Genomic DNA, 20,396 nt, shown 5'->3' with positions numbered 1-20,396 from the left:
ATTGCATTGAGTCAAAACCTCCCTTATGTGCCTTCTCACTTTTTAAATATGGCATAGAGTATTTTTAACAGGGGGAGCACATTAAGGGGGAGAATTTTTTTTTAAAATGCACACACTACACTTATGATTATTATCCTAATGTTTACCAATTGTTTGTCATCATCAAAAAGGGGGAGATTGTTGGACCTAAATGTCCTAATCCTTGTTTTGATGATTAATAAACAATTGGTGTGCTACTAATTATTTCCAAGAGTGTTTGTATTGAGCTTGCAGGTCCCTTATTGAAACAAATGATATTGCTTCAATCACAAAAGTGAAAAGTGCCAATTTAGGAAGCATACTACAAGGAAGGGATCATAAAGTATTTTTATGCTTGTCATTTTATTCATTGTGAATTTCAAGTAATTATTGTGATGGCTCAAGGGTTCTTTCATTTCTAAAAGTTCTTTTAGATATGGCCACTTTTTGAAGTACTTGACTTTCAGGGACCAAAATGAAATTTTCCAAAAGAAGTGATTTTGAAAATATTTTTTCATCAAAATGAAAGATCTAAAAATATAGGTTACAAATATTCAAACGGATTGAAAAATGAATTTTTATAGCCTAAGTTATGATTTTTCAAAGTTTTAAAGAAGGGATTTTGTGCCCCCTAAACTCAACTTTCGGCTTCCGAAAGTCAGGGACAGAAACGAAAGTCCCCTATGTTCGGCCGCCGAACATTGACTTTCGGCCGCCGAACATTGACTTTCGGCCGCCGAACATTGACTTTCGGCCGCCGAAAGTGAGTTTTTCAACCAGCCCCCTAAGTGTAACCTTCGGCTTCCGAAAGTGAGGGACAGAGACGAAAGTCCCACACTTTCGGCCGCCGAACATTTAACCTTCGGCCGCCGAATGTGTGTTTTGGGTCTGCCTCAGAAGCCTAAAGTTTGGCTTCCGAAAGTGAGGAACAGAAACGAAAGTCCACCATGTTCGGCCGCCGAACATTGAGTTTAGGCCACCGAAAGTTCAGTTTTAAAGGAATAGTTTCTTCACCCCAAATGGTTCGGCCGCCGAACTCTAAGCTTAGGCCGCCAAACCTGAGTTTTTCTGGGCACGATATAACGGTTATTTCTGAACATAAACGGCTCTATTTGCATTTAATGCACCCCCAACGGCCATATTTATGATAGAACTATAAATACAACTTGTTTTTGTTGTTGTGAGGTTATAACAACCATCTAAGCAAATATTAATTGAGATTACAGCATTTTTCATTCTCTCTCTCTCAAAACCTTGAGCCAAAGCATTGATTTCTTGAAAGCTTGTTTTGAGTTGTAATTGATTGGCTTTTCTGAGTGAGTAAAGGTTGATTGAGAGATTCTGTTGTTGTGAGTGTGGCATTGAGCAAAGAATTGCTCTTGAGTGGAAAAAGAGATTTGTAAAGAGCAAAGACTTGCTCTAAGATTGTAAGGGTTTTGATCTTCACCCAAAGAAGATTTGATAGTGGTGTTGAACTCTCAAGTGGACCTTGAGGAGAGGACGTAGGCTTGGATAGCTGAACCTCTATAAATCATTGTGTTGATTTTTCTCTTCCCTATTCTCTTCTAATTTCTTGTCTTAGCCATTAAATTTTTTTATAAACCCAATTCACCCCCTCTTGGGTTGCCTCAAGGGACAACACATTACTTATAAAAATTTTTTTAATAAAAATTAAATAATTTAATATATAATTTAAATCACATAAATAAAAATATTATTTCTTAATAATAAAAAAATAATGTATATAAATAAATTAAAGAATGAGTGAATAACTTATATTATGAATTTTTTTAACAAAATTCAGTATAATATATAGAGTTGTAATCTTGAAAATTAAAATCAAATATTTAAATTTAAAAAATTTAGAGAATGAGAGGGATGTGTGGATCAGAGTAGCCGTTGTAAAACTAATATTGGGTTTGGGCTTGGAGTTTTATTTATGAAAGAATTTTAAATTTTTAAAAAATTTATTAGTTTTCTTTATATCAAAATTATTTTATTAAAAATTATTAATAATTTTATTTTAATTTTAATTAAATAATTAAATAATATAAATATTTAAGTTTATAAAATTAAAAACATATATAATTAAAATTATATGGATTAAATAATATAAATATTTAATATAGGTTAATGAATTTTTTAATAAAATAAATAAAAAATTTAATTTTATAAAATATAAAAATAGTTTAATTTAATAAATTTTTAAATAAGAATAAATTAATAAAATTTTAATATATTTTGTGAATAAGAATAAATTAATAAATTTTTTAAAAATTCAAGATTTAGCAGTAATTTTTTTTATTTATTTAAATTTTAAAAAAATTACCTAAATACGAAGGACACATGGCCCTTGGCATCTAGCCATCTACCTAGATACGCCGGTGCTAATATACACAAGCATAAAATTAAAGGTAATATTTAAGCATATTACAAAGAATAATAATATTATAATTAAGATTTCATTTATTTGCACAGGCAAAATATTTTTGATATAAAAAATATTTTTTAATAAAATAAATTTTTTTATCCTGCTCAATTAAAATTTAGAAAATAATATATTAATAAATTTATATATAGAGGTGTTTGATAAAATTTACAAAATAATTTATTTTTTAAAAAGATAGAAACTATTTACTTTAAAATGAATAAAATTTTTTATAAAAAAAATATTTTTTATTAATTAAATTTTATGAGTATTTTAAATTTGAAAAATATTTTTTTAAAGGAAACATATGAGAGTAAGGCTCCATTGTGTTAAAAAAAATGTTTTATAGAAAAATATTTTTACAATTTTTGATGTTAGGGTTAGGGATGGCAAGCGGGCGGGTTTTCACGGGTACCCGATCCGCCCAAATCCTAATAGGACGGATTTGGGTTTTTACAAAACGGATTTGGGCGGATTCGGATTTGAAAAATTTTACCCGTCTCGGATTCGGGTAGGGTTCGGGTTCAGGTGATCGGATACCCGTTACCCGAACCCGGTTAGCTATACAACTAACCCTAATCCCTAAATTTCCTTTTTTCATTTCACTTCATACGCTTCCTTCTCTCTCTGTCGGCGCCTCTCTCCCCTGCTTCCCTTCCCAATCGACTCTCTCCCCCACTTCACTGCCGGCATCCCCGACACCGGTGACGTCTCCTTTTTCTCCCCAACGACCATAAATCTTCTCCCTCCCCAGTTATCGATATCTCCCTTTTCCCCATCCCTTGAGTACTACCTTCAAGGAAATACAGAGTCTGCAAGCTGCTCGTGAGTTTTTTTTTCTTTTTATTTTTTTTTTATTTATCACTTGTGCGCTTTGTGTATTATTGAATTGGCACGATATTAGCATTTTTAATCTTGTTCTTGTAGTTTCCTTGTATGAGATTTTGCTCTATCTCTGGGTTGGTGCAAATGGTGTTTTTTTGTTTTACCTGAGTCTGGCATCTGGATATTGCTGGATGCGTGCCATTATTTGAGTCTGGCATCTGTGCTTTGAGAAGCTATTTTGTTATGTTTCTGTTTGGTTTTTTGCTGGTTTTTTGCTGTTTGTCTATTATTGTTGTGCAAACCTCACACTCTGTTTTTTCCTACTGGTTTCTACCAGAACTTTTGTTAGTTGTTTCTGTTTACCTCTCTCCTTTGATGAACTGAGATATTTCATGTGTGATTCAATCTCTCCCCTGATTAGTTAAGGAAGATTGTACTCAAGATTGACATGTAAGTTTGCAGAAGTTTGTCAAATGGAAAAAAAATAAAAATTATGTGAATTTAAATAGGTCCATGCCACTTGATTTTGTGCATGTTTATGTTTGCCAATTCCTCCAAGATCGGACAACAAGCAGCATCCCGTGAGCAAGTTCATGCTTTATTTTCTGACATTAATTGTCAGAGAATAAGTATTGATGATCTTGAGTGTCAAAGAAAACTATTAAGTTGGTGAATATGGAGATCCTTGTCTCTTCAAAATGGCAAATTATTTTCTCAAATATATAAACACCTGTGTCTTCAGTTGCATCTGAGTCTGCTTTTAGTACTGGAGGTAGAGTTGTTAGTATTCATAGAAGTAGACTCCATGAAGATACTTTGGAAGCATTGATGTGCTCACAAAATTGGTTATGGTCAGAAATTGAAGGTAATTACAATAATAAACTCTTATTTTTATTTTATTTTATTTTATTTTATTTTAATGTAAAGCTGATAAATGTTAATAATTTTTTCTATATTACTATGTAGCTGGCTGTTCAAATGAGAGTATATCTTGTTTATGGGATGCTGAGGATGATGTGAATTAAATCATGCATTTCACAATTTTAATATGTAAGTTTGATTTTTATTCCATTATTTTTTATGATAATGTGTATTATTTTACAACTATGATATTCTAATTTTTCTGTATTTATTTTTTTGAAGGTTTTCAAGCACAATTTGATATTGGAGATTGAAATAGCCAATTGAATATATTTTATATTCAATCAATGTAGTTTAATGAACTTTTGGAACATTTCATTTGTTCAAAATTTTATGTTGGATAGATAATTGATTAATGGTTGTGTTATTATGAATTTGTAATATATTTATTTTGTTTTAGTATATCTAAATTTTCTAATTCAGATTTGTTATTTGGGTTATAATATTCAAATCTTTAAATTTTTTGTCATTGAATTGAAGTAAAAAAACGGGTTCGGTCGGGTTCGGGTAGTGTGCGGGTATTGTTAAACGGATTTGGGACGGGTACGGGTATTAAAATTAAAATACTAAACGGATTTGGGACGGATTCGGGAATTTTACATATAATCGGGTTCGGATTTGGGTACCCTCAATTTCGCGGGTACCCTACCCGTTGCCATTCCTAGTTAGGGTATTAGAAAATTTATTCAATAAAAAATATCTTTTAATAAAATAATAAATTAAACTATTTTAAAAGAGAAATTTATTTTTTATATTTTAATATTTTTATTAATACTTTTATATGTAAATAAATTAAAAATAAAAAATAGGTTATTTTATTGAAAAATATTTTTAAAATATTTTCTAAATTATTTTCAAAACAAATCGATACTAAAAGATGAATTTATTTTTGAAGAGAAAGAATTACTAGAAAGGCGGCCTTCATCTGGCTTCTGCTTATCCTAAACTCAGCATTTTCATCTTGATATACTTTCAAGAGAATATCCATCAAATCCTTATCCTTTCTCACCACTATCTCTTTTCGCTCTCTCTTCATGCTCCTTCAATATCTTCTCAAGCAACTCATCTATCTTCTAGGTATTTCCTCTAGCTTTTTTCAATTAACCCAATAACCTAGTTTTTTCAGAGGTCCTAACGTGGTGGCTACAGCCAGCTTTCCAGTCAGAGCAACCGATCCTTCCACCAGTTCTCTGCACCTCTCAGCCTCATCATCTTCCTCTGTACACCTTGTGCTCATAACCATCCTGCAAACTGTGTTATTTGTCAGCTTCATCAGCTCCAGACCCTCGTCAACTTTCTCATTCTTGTAAGCTTTCTCTACCAGATTATGCAAGAAAATCCTAAGTCCTTCGCGTCGAACACCACGAGATCGTTTAAGCTGTGAAGCTCCTAGCAATTACGCAAAGTTTCTTCATGAACCTCCAGTAATCTCCATAAGGAGCAGTGATAAAGCCTATGTTTCCAAATAGTAGTTATCGAAAGTAGTTTTGGGTTTTGATGAGAAAGCGAGATCATTCGTTTTGAAGATCTCAGATGCAAATGATGCTGATGAGACCACAAGAAGGGGACGAGATCCAAGGCGGAGATAGAGGAGAGAGCCGTGTTTAGATGAGAGATTATGGAAGCATTTGGAGACCACACTGCTGAGGAGATGAATGTGACCTATGAACGGAGGGGCTGGTGGGCTTGGAGGAAGATGGAGATTTGGATTGGTGGGTTTCTTGAATAAATGTTGAAGGAGAAGTCTCGTAAGTAGCCATGCAAAGAAGACGAGGATGAAGAAGAATTGGATGTCGCCGATGATCGCCATGATTGCTAGACTTATTTAATTTGATATGTATATGAAAATTTTTAAAATTAAATAATTATATTATATAAAATTTATATTTTAAATAATTATATTTTATAAAGTTTAAACCTCAAAAATTAACGAAAAAATTGACTTTTATGTAAAAGACAGAAAAACTTTTAAACATATGAAATTATAAAGACATAATTTATTATTCATACATTAACTATGATTATAACTAAGCAAGAAAGCATCCATTGTTCATACATTCAAAGACCCAACAATCTATTACATATAAAGGCAAAAAACAAAAACATCAAGAGCTAAAATCAATAGTTTCAGAACATAATTTTAACTTTTATATCCTCTTATTATTAGCAGCATTACTACTATTCAAGAAGATGAACCCATGTAGCTCTTATCATATGTGTTATCATCCTTGTGTTTTCTGCTCCTACTTCCTTGTAATTTCACCTGAAAATCATGAATTCAGAAAAAAGAAGGGATTAAAATGGGCAGAATAATAAAGAAAAACAAGCAAAAGAAACAGAGAATGCCTACATGGTTCAAAGTTGGCAGTGCATTTGTCAGGAAGCTGCAAGGCCATGTTCCTGTCAACGCCAGAAATTGGAGGGCCGTTTACAAGAACACAAAGGCAAGGTTGGCCAAGAGATTTCACAGCATTGCAACAAGCTTCACTTGGTGGGATTGGGCTATAAGGAGCAACTGCTGCTCTGCAAGGTATCATTTGAACAAGCGCTGAGAAGAAAGTGTTTGCACAAACATGGCCTTTCCCTTGCTCCACCAATCCCGTCATCACCACCACAAATATCAGAATTGGCAGAGTTTTACCACCAGAAACCTTCATGTTTCAACTTAATTTCTAGCCAAAATCTTCTATTTTTTCTTTTTTTTGTTTTTAACTTTTTGAAAAGAATGGGATCTGAATCCTTGAATTTATACTTACATGTGTATGCAGCAAATGGGGCTCATGCCTCTGTGCACACCATTCCTAACCCAAGACTACACTGATCATGCCATCTTTATGTCATCCCTGCTGCTGATCTGATCTATAGCAAGTCCTGTAGTACTTTTTGTGTGGTGATGAAATAGTTACTAAACTCAAATTTCATGACTCCTACTTTTGCCAAGGCCAAACTTTGTTGCTCATTTCTTTTTCTTTTTTGGTACAATCAGCCATTACTGAAATTCAAATTCGAAATCTCTAAACTCTATAATTCAATACCAATGAGTTAAAACTCATTAATTTTATTGATCATTTTTCTTACAGGGTAATCAAGAAAACCTTAAGTTTGGGAAGTGCAATTGAATTAAATTCACTTATTACCAATTAGGGGGGAGTTAGAGATTGAAGAAATTAAGGGCTTGAAATTGAGCAATTTCCCCAAGTTGATGCACTAGAAGCTTGATTGCAGTACTAAATTTATCAAAGTCAAAATCAAATTTCATGTTATAGAAGAAAACCACACTCACATTTTTTTTTAAATGGAGATTGAGGATTGGGGGAGTAGAACTCGAGACCTCTCAGACCACACACACATTTATATATGTATATATTTATTAATGTGAACAAATAGAATTTCTTGGAATTTCAATGATTTTTTTTAGCTAAAGTTACAACATAGAATCTTTCAAATTAAACTATATGCGGTTGGAGATTAGGGTTGTGAGTATAAATTTTAATGGAAGAGAGGATAATCCTTCAGCAAAAAATTCAACAACCAATGATGTAATTTGCCCAATCATACATTTCAATGAGTAGAAACGGATTTTATAATTGAGTTCACTACATCATCAAATCTGATAGGTTCCTGTTATTATCACATCAAAAGGATTGGCTATGCCCTCGAGATGACAATCTTCGCTGCTAGACACGAACACAGACATTAATCTTCGAAGGTAAAGGCCAAATCTTAGGAAAAAAATTGAAAAGAAAAAAAAAAGGTGATAAATGAATCGTTCAAACCAATGAGGAGTTGAACAATTTTTCTTGTTGGGTGCTTTTAACAATGGAGAAATGCAAATAAAAAATTCCTATTGCATCTTTATTATCACTTTATAAGAACACTTCCTCTGCTGCAAAATCTTCATCTGTTTTCAACAATGGTGGACATCCAAGACTACACCATTTTATTTGTTGTCTGGTTAATTTCAACCCTCCTGGTTCGAGCCATCTTCTTGAAAACACGAGCAAAGCCACAACTCCCGCCTGGTCCTACAGCACTTCCGATCATAGGACACCTTCACCTTCTCCGACCGATTCCTCACCAGGCACTGCACAGGCTCTCACAACGCTATGGTCCCTTGTTTCACCTTTACTTTGGTTCTGTTCCTTGTGTTGTTGTTTCTTCTCCTGAAATGGCAAAAGAGTTCCTGAAAACTCATGAAATGTCCTTCTGCAATCGCCCATCAACTGTAGCAGTTCGATGCTTGACTTATGGAGCATCAGGCTTCAGTTTTGCTCCATATGGTCCTCACTGGAAATTCATGAAGCAAATATCCATGACACAACTTCTTGGTGGGCAAACATTAGACCGATTTCTTGATGTCAGACTAGAAGAAATCGAAATTTTCTTGAAATTAATGTTGCAGAAGGGTTATGAAGGGAAAGAAGTTAATCTTGGTGAAGAGTTGATGACTCTATCAAACAATATAATCTCAAGAATGACCATGAGCAAGAGATGTTCGACGACAGATGATGAAGCTGGGGACGTGAGGAAATTGATTGAAGAGGTTGGTGTGATTACAGGGAAGTTCAACTTTCAAGATTATATTTGGTTTTGCAAGAATATAGATATACAAGGATTTGGGAGGAGGATTAAGAAAGTGCAAGTGAGATTGGATTCAATGATGGAAAGTATCCTGAAAGAGCATGAAGAAGCAAGAATGATGAAGAAGAAGAAGAAGAAGGACAATAAAACTGAAAATGGTGAATCCAATGACGATTTCAAGCAGGATCTTGTTGATATATTGCTTGATATCATTGAAAATGAAAACTCAGAGATGAAACTTTCCAGGAAGAGTGTCAAAGCTTTTATCCTGGTAAGACAATGTCTTGTTCATTCACCACTATTGATTATTGTCCTCTTGAACAATTACTACTAGGTTTGATAATGGGGAAATTTTTATTGTCATATTCCACCATAGATAAGAGACATAGGTTTTTTAGGGTTTAGTGGGTTCCTTTTCAAATCAAATTTGAACAAAATAAATTGAAATTTGAATATTTATAAAACTGAATTAAATTAAATTAGAAAAATGAATTGAATTGAGCTTGATTGGACTTTTCAATTTACATATTATTTTTAACATTTTAATCTTAGTTAGAATTTGATCTCCTTATATTTTTTAAAAAAATTTGTAAATTAATAAGTTCGATTCAATTTTTGTAATTTTTCTTATCAAAATTAAATCGAAATAATTTAATTTTTTAAAAATTAAAATCAAATTAAATTTCTAAATTGGTTTAGTTCAATTATTTTTTTAAATTAAACTCAATACTACTCCCCTCTAATCCATCTATTATTTTATGGAGGAACCACCTATATTTGCCGAAAGTATTTGCCTTGATAATAAATTTTGAAAATTTTCCCAGGAGATGTTTACTACAGGAACAGGAACATCTGCAGGTGTAATCCAATGGGCAATGGCAGAGCTGATAAACCATCCAAACATATTCAAGAAAGCAAGAGAAGAAATTGATTCTGTTGTTGGAAAGAATAGGAATCTCAAAGAATCAGACACTCCAAGCCTAGCTTACCTTCAAGCCATTGTGAAGGAGACACTGAGGCTGCATCCATCAGGCCCACTATTCACCAGAGAATCAACCCAAGACTGCAACATTGGAGGCTACCACATTCCTGCCAACACAAGACTCCTTGTCAATGTATGGGCAATTGGAAGAGATCCCAATTTCTGGGAAAATCCAATGGAGTTTCAGCCAGAGAGATTCATGGGTAGTAGCTTAATTGATGTTAGAGGGCAATATTACCATTTTTTGCCATTTGGGAGTGGAAGAAGAAGCTGTCCTGGAACTTCTTTGGCATTACAGGTTATACAAACTACACTAGGGAGGATGATCCAGTGCTTTGATTGGAAGGTCATCAATGGAGATTATAATACTGTAGACATGAGTGAAGCTGCTGGGATCTCTCTCTTGATGGAAAAACCTCTGATGTGTGTACCTGTTGCACGTTCACAATATGAGAATATCATGGCTGGATCGAACTAACGTGCTCATTTTGCCGTTTATTCGGTGTATCCTGTGTTTGTGCTCTCTACATAATGAATGTCATTCTTCTTAATTTAAAAGGAAATTGAGAAATTTATTATTTAGTTGCCGTAGAAAATTAATTAGTTGATATTTTGATTTTAAAAAATATATTAAAATTTTTTTGGATGTTTTAAAAATTTTATTATAAATTTTAGATGTTAAGTAATTTATTATTTAATTTTTATAATTTAAAAAAAATTATTAATTAGTCTATTAATTTTATAAAAGTCCACTAATTAATTATTTTGCATTTAAGAATATTTTAAATTTTTTTATATTATTTAACGATTAAAATTAATGAGAAGATTAATAATATTTTAATATACTTTTTAAAAATTAAAAAATTAACTAATAAATTTTTCTATAAATACTAAATAATAATTTTATGAAAGAAAATTAATTTTTTTATGAATAATAGCGTGGATACCCGTAATTATCCTAGATATATCGTAAAGTTTATAATATAAAAATTAGAATTAATGGTGCTCTCTCATGACTAATGATTCACCCATTAATAGAGAAAATACATCCTTTAAAAATGTCAGAGTAGCCTATTACAAATGCACATGTTTCATTCCTTATAATAACTTCAAAAGATATCAAACGATCAGTCTAAAATATAAAAGTATCCACATTACACTTGTAAAAACCCATTGGTGGCCTACTCCATTTCACAGGAGCTCGACTAACTTGTAAAATATTTAGCAAGATCAGAACTAGAAACTTGAGCATTTAACCATTTTCCAAGGATAGATGATGACTAACTAATCACTTTAAGTGGTGATAAGGTGCAATGATTCCAAAAATGCTTATTCTTATTACTCCATATCGCCCATAAGAGAACACAACACTTAGCCATAATCTCCATGGTTGAATTATGCAACATAGCATGGCAAAAAATTCTCAAGGATGTAATAGAGAAAAGGCTTAAAACAAAATCAACAATTTTTCAACAAGTAGCCACAAAAAGACAAGTAAATAGAATATGATCGATAGTTTCAACCGCCGTACAAAACAAACAATGCTCAGGAACTACCATACCTCACATTCGCAAATTGTCATGTGTAGGAAAAATGTGCAAGGCATTCCATTAGAAATTTTTCATTTTACGTGGAACCTGCAATGCCCATATCATATTCCCTACACCATCAGTCAATGTAAGCAAGGGTTGAGAGTGAGATGACATAAAAACTTTGTAACCTGACTTAATAGAATATCACCCATTATAATTATAATGTCACACCAATTTATCTTGCCAATTAAATTAACTAACATGAATTTTCAATATTTTCTCTACATATGTAGGTAGAAAAAGACCACACAACAACGAATAATTTTGTTGTTTGCCATTATGATCTATTAAATAAATCACTGACACGAAGATCCTCAAACTGAACTACAATTCAACCAAGGATCTATCTACAACTTAATATTTTGGCGATTACCCACCGTCTAATGAACACCCGCACTGAGCAATGGTTGAGCTGAAAAAAGGCTCCTCCATGCATAACTTAGATTATGGCCCAAGGTAGCCATCATAAATGACCTAACATGATAATATTTAGTTTTGTATATTTGAGTTAGAAGAGATCGAAGGTTTGTAATCAATCGCCAACATTGCTTAGCTAATATAACTATATTGAAAGCTTGTAAATTTTGAAAACTCATATAACCCTCGGTTTTAAAATTACACATGTGATCCCATGATAACCAACGAATCATTTTTTACTTCAGGAGACCTATTATCCCACAAAAAAAAATTTATCTTTTTCTATAACTCATTACAAATGGAAGGAGAAATAAAAATACACTCATACAATAGGTAGGAATGGATTGGGCAACTGATTTCAATAGTATCTCCTTACTTGCTCTGCTCAACAATTTATTCTTCCAACTTTTCAAACATTTTCACATACGATTTTTTAAAAAAACAAAAAATACATTCCTTATTCCTGCCTATAAGAGAAGGAAGACCAAGATAAAATCCATGAGATAACGGTGTAAACACATACAGCTTATCCTGAATAATATACCATAATTCCTCAGTAACATTAGAACTAAAGAAGATATCGAATTTTTGAAAATTGATGGCTTGATCAGAAGCTTGCTCATAAGTAGAAAGGATGTGTTTAACAAGACATTCACTAGTAGAAACTTTAAAAAACACAAAGTTGACATTTGTAAAAAATAGATGAGAGACCCGTGGACCATTCCTACTTACCTTACTTCCATAAAGTAATACTACATTCTCTGAATAAGGTGAAAGCAGATCACCGTGATGGAGACCCCTATTCGGCCTAATAGGACCAACAAGAGAACCATTTACAGAAACATGGTACTGAACTAATGTCACAAGCATCATTACATTAACCCATTCTTGTGCAAAATCCAATTTTATTAGCATTCTTCTTAAAAACTTCCAATTGACCCAGTCATAAGTTTTGCTAATGTCTATTTTAAGAGCCACATCACCATATTATCCCCTTGTCCTCTTATTTATAGAATGAATCAATTCAAAAGCAATCAATATATTATCCGTAATCATTCGACTAGGTACAAAAGCATATTGATTACAAGATATGATTGGCCAACGCTTTTGAAATCAATTTATAAATCACATTACATAAAGTAATAAGTCTATAATCTTTCACTGAATTCAGAGATGCAAGTTTTGAAATAAGAGAGATATTTATATCATTCAAGCCAGGAGGAAACATATACACTGCTCTAACCACATTTTACATTGAGCAAAAATATCACTTCCAATTAAAAATCAGAATTTATAATAAAAATCTAAATTGAGACCATTTAGCCATGGTGCCTTATCATAATGCATATGACTCAATTCTTTCTTAAATTTGGCCATAGAATATGGAGCCAACTATGATTGGTTATCTTCGGTTGTAACCTAGGTCGGTACGTATTGAACCACACAATCATAGTCCCCCACATCAGGTTGGAATAACTGATTAAAATATTGAAGGACTAGATCATGTACAACAGGTGAATCATGATGCCAGACACCATAGTCATCCTATAAACTAGCAATACGATTAATACAACGACAGTGTGATGCATATGAATGGAAAAATTTAGTATTCGCATCGCCCTCCTATAACCAAAATAATTTTGACCGCTATCCAAAATACTTCTTCGTTTAATAGCAAATCATTCAATTCTGAACTTAAGGAGGAATAATAAGAGACAATGTTATTCTTCCTTACGTTCAGAGTTGAATCATACAACATGAACATTGTTTGTTTATCGAGCATGGGACAACTTATTTTTAAGTCATTGTATCCTGCGTTTAAACTGACTAAAAAAATCTCCACCCCATCTAACCATAACATCAGTGTAAGAATAAAGACGATCTAGCAACAACAGTGCACCTGTAGATCGCCAATTAGCAGTAACTAAATCAACAAGTTCTAGTTCCTTTAACCATACATTTTTAAATCGAAAACGATCAGGGAATGACGATAAATTTTGAGCAGAAAATGTTAACATTAATGTTGAATGGTCAGACACATAACTCACCAAATTATCAAGTCGATGCTGCGGAAATAGATGTAACCATGCAAGAGTGGTCATTGCATGATCCAACTTTTCTAAAATACAGCAAGGTGTACCCCTCCTACGCTGCCATGTATATGGATAACCACACAATGGAATATCATGAAGATTACAATCCTCAATTGCCTAGCGAAAACCTTCCAATAGAGCTCGCAGATGCATATTACCTCCAAACTTTTCAGAGGAAAGTAATATATCATTATAATCTCCAATGCATAACTAAGGCAAATCATGAAGCCGTGAAAGAGATCTCAGTACATTTCATGATAGACGATGCTTTGAACATTTTGAACATTCAGGATAGCCATAGAACCCAGTAAGATGCCAATCTGATACACCCAAACTTGAAATTTTCATATCAATATGATTCAAAGAGTATCCAGTAATCACCGCATGAATAGAATCCGACCAAAGCAAAGACAAACCACCACCCCTTCCCAATTGATCAATTGTAAAACAATTAGAAAAATCCAACTGAATTTTGATCTCCTCCATTCTCTAAGCAAGAACCAAAGTTTCAGATAAAAAAATAATCTTTAGACGATTGGCAGAGATAAGCTCATGAAGAGCACGAACTGTCCAGAGGTTGCCAAGTGTAATACCCGGCTAGAGTCCGGCACCGGAATTCCTGTTGTTTGGTGGAATCCGGGGTGTCGAAATTCTAGAAAAAGGTAGAATTTATGTTTTACTATGTGGTATGATTTGTAGTGATGTTTTACGGTTAATGGAAGTGAGTTTTGAGTTGAAATAACCTAAGGCAGTTGAGCCAAGTTCGGCCGCCGAAGGTAAGTTCGGCCGCCGAAGGTGTTCGGCTTCCGAAGGTGAGTTCGGCCCCCGAATGTTGCATGGTTTTGCATGCGTTTGGGCAGCCGAAACTGAGTTGGCCAGCTAGCTTTTGGGCATCCTTAGTCAGCATTTTGGACAGGTGTTATGTCCCCTTTGTTGCCAGAAGTTTGGCCACGTCTCCCTTGGTTTATTTGCTGAGTGTGAGCAGCTCATGCAGGAGTTTGCTCATTTACTAAGTGTTGAAGGTTGTGAAGCAAAAAGTGAGTTTGAGAGAGTTTGAGAGTGTGAGAGGAGGTGATCCGTTTTCCCTTGTTCAGAGTGTGTAGCTTCTTACTACAGGAGGTAAGTGATGTTCTTGAATATGTTTTCTGAAGGTTTTAGGGGGATTTGTGGAAGGAGATGCATGTTTAGGTTCTTAATGATAGTTTTGATGAGTTATGCATGTATACATGTTTATGTGTTATGTTTGATTTGTTGTTTGGGGTTAGTAGATAGTTTTGGACCCCTGTGATCATATACTTATGTATATGTGTGTTGAGGAGTTGGTATATGCATGTTTGGAGTTATTGAAGGGAAGGAGGAGATAGTTGTCGTTGAAGCTGAGTTCTGGATGAACTCAGGTTCGGCAGCCGAAGGTTCATTCGGCCGCCGAACCTCTTGCATGGTGGCTTAGGCTGCCATAGCTTGCCCCCGCGAGTTGTGCATGTTCGGCTCTGTTTGGGGGATTCGGCCGCCGAAGGTTCCGCCGAAGGTTAGAGACTTTCGTCTCTGGAGTGCCTTGTGGCCTCCGAAACTTGCCCCCGAAAGGGTTCGGCCGCCGAACATAGAGATTCGGCCGCCGAAGGTGCTTGAGTTTCGTCTCTGGAGAGGACATTCGGCCGCCGAACCTGCCGCCGAAAGTGTTCTGTCCAGCTTTCCTTTGCTTGCTTTGCATGACTATTAGAGTGAGTGTAAGGGGATTCTTGGGGAGTTTAATAGAGTTGGTCATAAGCTTGTTTGGTCCCTCATTTGAGTCTTTATGTGCTTATACAGACCAGAGGAATCAGAGAGAGCAGCAGTGAGTACTGCTCCAGAGATTTAGAACCTGCAGAGTCAGTCAGTCCAGTTAGCCAGAGGTGAGTGGAACTAAACTTATGACTTTTAATTGAACTACAAACTGCTTTTAGCATATCTCATGCATCATGATTATGCCATAGGTTGATTGCATTAGTATACACGAATATGTTGCATTGCATTGTTATTTGGTGATGTGAGTGAATGCTGAATGATCCAATAGTCTCAGACAGGAAGTCCAGGAGCCTTTGACTACGCCCTGGCAAGTATAGCAAAGTCCAGGAGCCTTTGACTACGCCCTGGCAGGTATATAGTAAAGTCCAGGAGCCTTTGACTACGCCCTGGCAGATGTGCCTAAGACAGCTTTCCGAACGAGATATGGGCATTATGAGTTCTTAGTGATGCCGTTCGGGTTGACTAACGCCCCTGCAGCATTTATGGATCTCATGAACAGGGTATTCAGTGAGTTTCTGGATCACTTTGTCATTGTGTTTATCGATGATATCTTAGTGTATTCCAGAGATGCAGAGGAGCATGCCCAGCATTTGAGGATTGTTTTGCAGACACTGAGAGAGCATGGTTTATATGCCAAGTTCTCGAAGTGTGAGTTTTGGTTACGGAGCATTGCCTTCTTGGGACATGTGGTATCAGCAGAGGGTATTGAGGTAGACCCCAAGAAGATAGAGGCTGTAGCTAACTAGCCCAGACCCACGACAGTAACTGAGATTAAAAGCTTTCTGGGACTGGCAGGTTACTACAGGAGGTTCGTTCAGAACTTCTCAAAGATAGCAGCTCCTATGACCAAATTGACTCAGAAGAACCAGAAGTTTATCTGGTCAGACCAGTGTGAAGAGAGCTTTGAGGAGCTCAAGAGGAGATTGACAACAGCACCAGTGTTAGCTCTGCCTGTTGGTGACAAGGATTTCACAGTGTTCTGTGATGCATCTCGAGTGGGATTGGGTTGTGTATTGATGCAGAGTGATAGAGTAATAGCTTATGCTTCTAGACAGTTGAAGAAGCACGAGTTGAATTACCCTACCCATGACCTAGAGATGGCAGCAGTTATCTTTGCACTTAAGATGTGGCGGCATTACCTCTACGGGGTTAAATGCGAGATCTTCACTGATCACAAGAGTTTACAGTACATCTTAAGTCAGAGAGAGCTGAATTTGCGGCAGAGAAGATGGGTCGAATTGCTCAGTGATTATGATTGTAAGATCCAGTATCATCCGGGTAAGGCGAATATTGTCGCAGACGCCCTAAGCCGGAAGTCACTAGGCAGTTTATCCCATATAGCAGTAGAGCGGAGACCGGTTGTGATAGAGCTTTATAAGCTCTTTGACGAGGGATTACAGCTAGAGTTGTCTGGTACAGGTGCATTGATAGCACAGATGAGAGTGACACCTGTGTTTCTGGAGCAGATAGCTCAGAGACAGCACGAGGACCCTGAGTTGATGAAAATTGCCAGGACTGTTCAGTCAGGCAATAGTGCAGAGTTCAGATTTGACAGCAAAGGGATCCTTCGCTATGGGAGTCGACTATGTGTACCAGATAGGGGCAGTGTAAAGGAAGACATTATGAGGGAAGCTCATAATGCAAGGTATAGTGTTCACCCAGGAGCCACCAAGATGTATCAGGATCTGAAAAAGGTCTATTGGTGGTCAGCCATGAAGAAAGAAGTGGCGCAGTTCGTGACAGCCTGTGAGGTTTGTCAGAGGGTGAAATTAGAGCATCAGAAACCAGCCGGAATGCTTAACCCATTACCGATTCCAGAGTGGAAATGGGAGAACATAGCCATGGATTTTGTAGTGGGTTTACCAGTAGCGTCCAACAGGATAGACTCGATATGGGTGATTGTGGACAGACTCACGAAATCTGCTCATTTTCTTCCAGTACGGAGTAACTATTCTGTGGATAAGTTGGCACAGGTCTATCTGGATGAGATAGTGAGATTACATGGAGTTCCAGTGTCTATAGTTTCAGACAGAGGACCTCAGTTTACCTCCCGCTTTTGGCGGAGTCTGCAAAGTGCAATGGGCACGAGATTGGATTTTAGTACTGCTTTCCACCCACAGACTGATGGACAGTCAGAAAGGACCATCCAGATCATAGAAGATATGCTTCGACTATGTGTGTTAGACTTTGGCGGTTCTTGGAGGCAGCATCTACCTTTGGTGGAGTTTGCCTACAATAACAGTCATCATGCTAGCATTGGGATGGCTCCTTATGAAGCATTATATGGGAGGAAGTGCAGATCCCCTGTTTGCTGGGAAGAGGTAGGAGAGAAGGCTCTTGCAGGGCCAGAGTTAGTAGACATTACTAGTAGAATGGTGCCCATGATCAGAGAAAGAATCAGAACAGCTCAGAGTAGACAGAAAAGTTATGCAGACGTTCGCAGAAAGCAGTTAGAATTTCAAGAGGGTAATTGGGTATTGCTGAAAGTGTCTCCAATGAAAGGAGTGGTTCGTTTTGGAAAGAAAGGTAAATTGGCTCCACGGTACATTGGACCCTTTGAGGTGTTACAGAGGATTGGAAATGTGTCGTATAAGCTGGATTTACCTGCTTCTATGGAGAGGATTCACCCGGTATTTCATGTTTCTATGCTACGACAGTTTGTGTCAGATCCGAATCAGGTTCTGAGTGAGCCTGAGGTGGAGATTCATACGGATCTCACCTATATAGAGCAGCCAGTGCGGATTCTGGACACGCAGATCAGACAGCTAAGGAACAAGGAGATTCCGATGGTGAAAGTTCTATGGAACCACCATAATCTAGAAGAATGCACCTGGGAGACACGGGAGTCTATGCTCCAGCAGTATCCATATTTGTTTTGAGGTTAGTTTCCTCCTTGTGTTGTGTTTGTTGTATGTTTTAGGAACATCCGAGGACGAATGTTCTTAAGGAGGGGAGAATGTAATACCCGGCTAGAGTCCGGCACCGGAATTCCTGTTGTTTGGTGGAATCCGGGGTGTCGAAATTCTAGAAAAAGGTAGAATTTATGTTTTACTATGTGGTATGATTTGTAGTGATGTTTTACGGTTAATGGAAGTGAGTTTTGAGTTGAAATAACCTAAGGCAGTTGAGCCAAGTTCGGCCGCCGAAGGTAAGTTCGGCCGCCGAAGGTGTTCGGCTTCCGAAGGTGAGTTCGGCCCCCGAATGTTGCATGGTTTTGCATGCGTTTGGGCAGCCGAAACTGAGTTGGCCAGCTAGCTTTTGGGCATCCTTAGTCAGCATTTTGGACAGGTGTTATGTCCCCTTTGTTGCCAGAAGTTTGGCCACGTCTCCCTTGGTTTATTTGCTGAGTGTGAGCAGCTCATGCAGGAGTTTGCTCATTTACTAAGTGTTGAAGGTTGTGAAGCAAAAAGTGAGTTTGAGAGAGTTTGAGAGTGTGAGAGGAGGTGATCCGTTTTCCCTTGTTCAGAGTGTGTAGCTTCTTACTACAGGAGGTAAGTGATGTTCTTGAATATGTTTTCTGAAGGTTTTAGGGGGATTTGTGGAAGGAGATGCATGTTTAGGTTCTTAATGATAGTTTTGATGAGTTATGCATGTATACATGTTTATGTGTTATGTTTGATTTGTTGTTTGGGGTTAGTAGATAGTTTTGGACCCCTGTGATCATATACTTATGTATATGTGTGTTGAGGAGTTGGTATATGCATGTTTGGAGTTATTGAAGGGAAGGAGGAGATAGTTGTCGTTGAAGCTGAGTTCTGGATGAACTCAGGTTCGGCAGCCGAAGGTTCATTCGGCCGCCGAACCTCTTGCATGGTGGCTTAGGCTGCCATAGCTTGCCCCCGCGAGTTGTGCATGTTCGGCTCTGTTTGGGGGATTCGGTCGCCGAAGGTTCCGCCGAAGGTTAGAGACTTTCGTCTCTGGAGTGCCTTGTGGCCTCCGAAACTTGCCCCCGAAAGGGTTCGGCCGCCGAACATAGAGATTCGGCCGCCGAAGGTGCTTGAGTTTCGTCTCTGGAGAGGACATTCGGCCGCCGAACCTGCCGCCGAAAGTGTTCTGTCCAGCTTTCCTTTGCTTGCTTTGCATGACTATTAGAGTGAGTGTAAGGGGATTCTTGGGGAGTTTAATAGAGTTGGTCATAAGCTTGTTTGGTCCCTCATTTGAGTCTTTATGTGCTTATACAGACCAGAGGAATCAGAGAGAGCAGCAGTGAGTACTGCTCCAGAGATTTAGAACCTGCAGAGTCAGTCAGTCCAGTTAGCCAGAGGTGAGTGGAACTAAACTTATGACTTTTAATTGAACTACAAACTGCTTTTAGCATATCTCATGCATCATGATTATGCCATAGGTTGATTGCATTAGTATACACGAATATGTTGCATTGCATTGTTATTTGGTGATGTGAGTGAATGCTGAATGATCCAATAGTCTCAGACAGGAAGTCCAGGAGCCTTTGACTACGCCCTGGCAAGTATAGCAAAGTCCAGGAGCCTTTGACTACGCCCTGGCAGGTATATAGTAAAGTCCAGGAGCCTTTGACTACGCCCTGGCAATGGTAAGTACAATGGTGTTATATACACATATACATATATGACAGGAAGTCCAGGAGCCTTTGACTACGCCCTGGCACAGAGTTACTGAGACTATGTGGTGACAGGTTTACTCTTGACGTGGCTTGACTGTGATATGGTGCATTCCATGAGATCATATTTTACTGAGATGTTTTACTGTTCTACTCACTGGGCTATAGAGCTCAT

At 36.7% G+C, this 20,396-nt stretch overlaps 2 protein-coding genes and 1 long non-coding RNA gene across 4 annotated transcripts; 2 read left to right on the top strand and 1 right to left on the bottom strand.

The window, feature by feature from the left end:
• Positions 1–3,027: 3,027 nt before the first annotated feature.
• Positions 3,028–4,594, top strand: LOC110619203. 2 transcript variants are annotated; one of them, XR_006351181.1, is made up of 4 exons: positions 3,028–3,271; positions 3,374–4,136; positions 4,238–4,321; positions 4,415–4,594. It is a non-coding gene; the product is annotated as an uncharacterized LOC110619203 (long non-coding RNA). The 2 variants fall into 2 exon arrangements; XR_002488617.2 differs by having other exon boundaries at positions 3,028–4,136.
• A 1,780-nt stretch (positions 4,595–6,374) lies between these two features.
• On the bottom strand, positions 6,375–6,849 carry LOC110618837 (protein M7). Its single transcript, XM_043958517.1, has 2 exons — positions 6,517–6,849; positions 6,375–6,455 (listed from the first exon to the last, which is right to left on the bottom strand). Exons 1-2 carry the CDS (start codon positions 6,847–6,849, stop codon positions 6,375–6,377), a joined length of 414 nt encoding a protein of 137 aa, XP_043814452.1.
• A 1,226-nt stretch (positions 6,850–8,075) lies between these two features.
• Positions 8,076–10,342, top strand: LOC110619549 (cytochrome P450 93A2). The gene is made up of 2 exons (XM_021763061.2): positions 8,076–9,044; positions 9,598–10,342. The coding sequence occupies exons 1-2, from the start codon at positions 8,106–8,108 to the stop codon at positions 10,231–10,233; spliced, it is 1,575 nt and encodes a 524-aa protein (XP_021618753.1). The 5' UTR covers positions 8,076–8,105; the 3' UTR covers positions 10,234–10,342.
• The last annotated feature ends 10,054 nt before the right edge of the window (positions 10,343–20,396 follow it).

The sequence above is a fragment of the Manihot esculenta genome, chromosome 7 (assembly GCF_001659605.2).
Source record: "Manihot esculenta cultivar AM560-2 chromosome 7, M.esculenta_v8, whole genome shotgun sequence".
In the NCBI taxonomy this organism is placed as follows: domain Eukaryota; kingdom Viridiplantae; phylum Streptophyta; class Magnoliopsida; order Malpighiales; family Euphorbiaceae; genus Manihot; species Manihot esculenta.
This window is presented reverse-complemented; position numbering and strand designations above follow the sequence as displayed.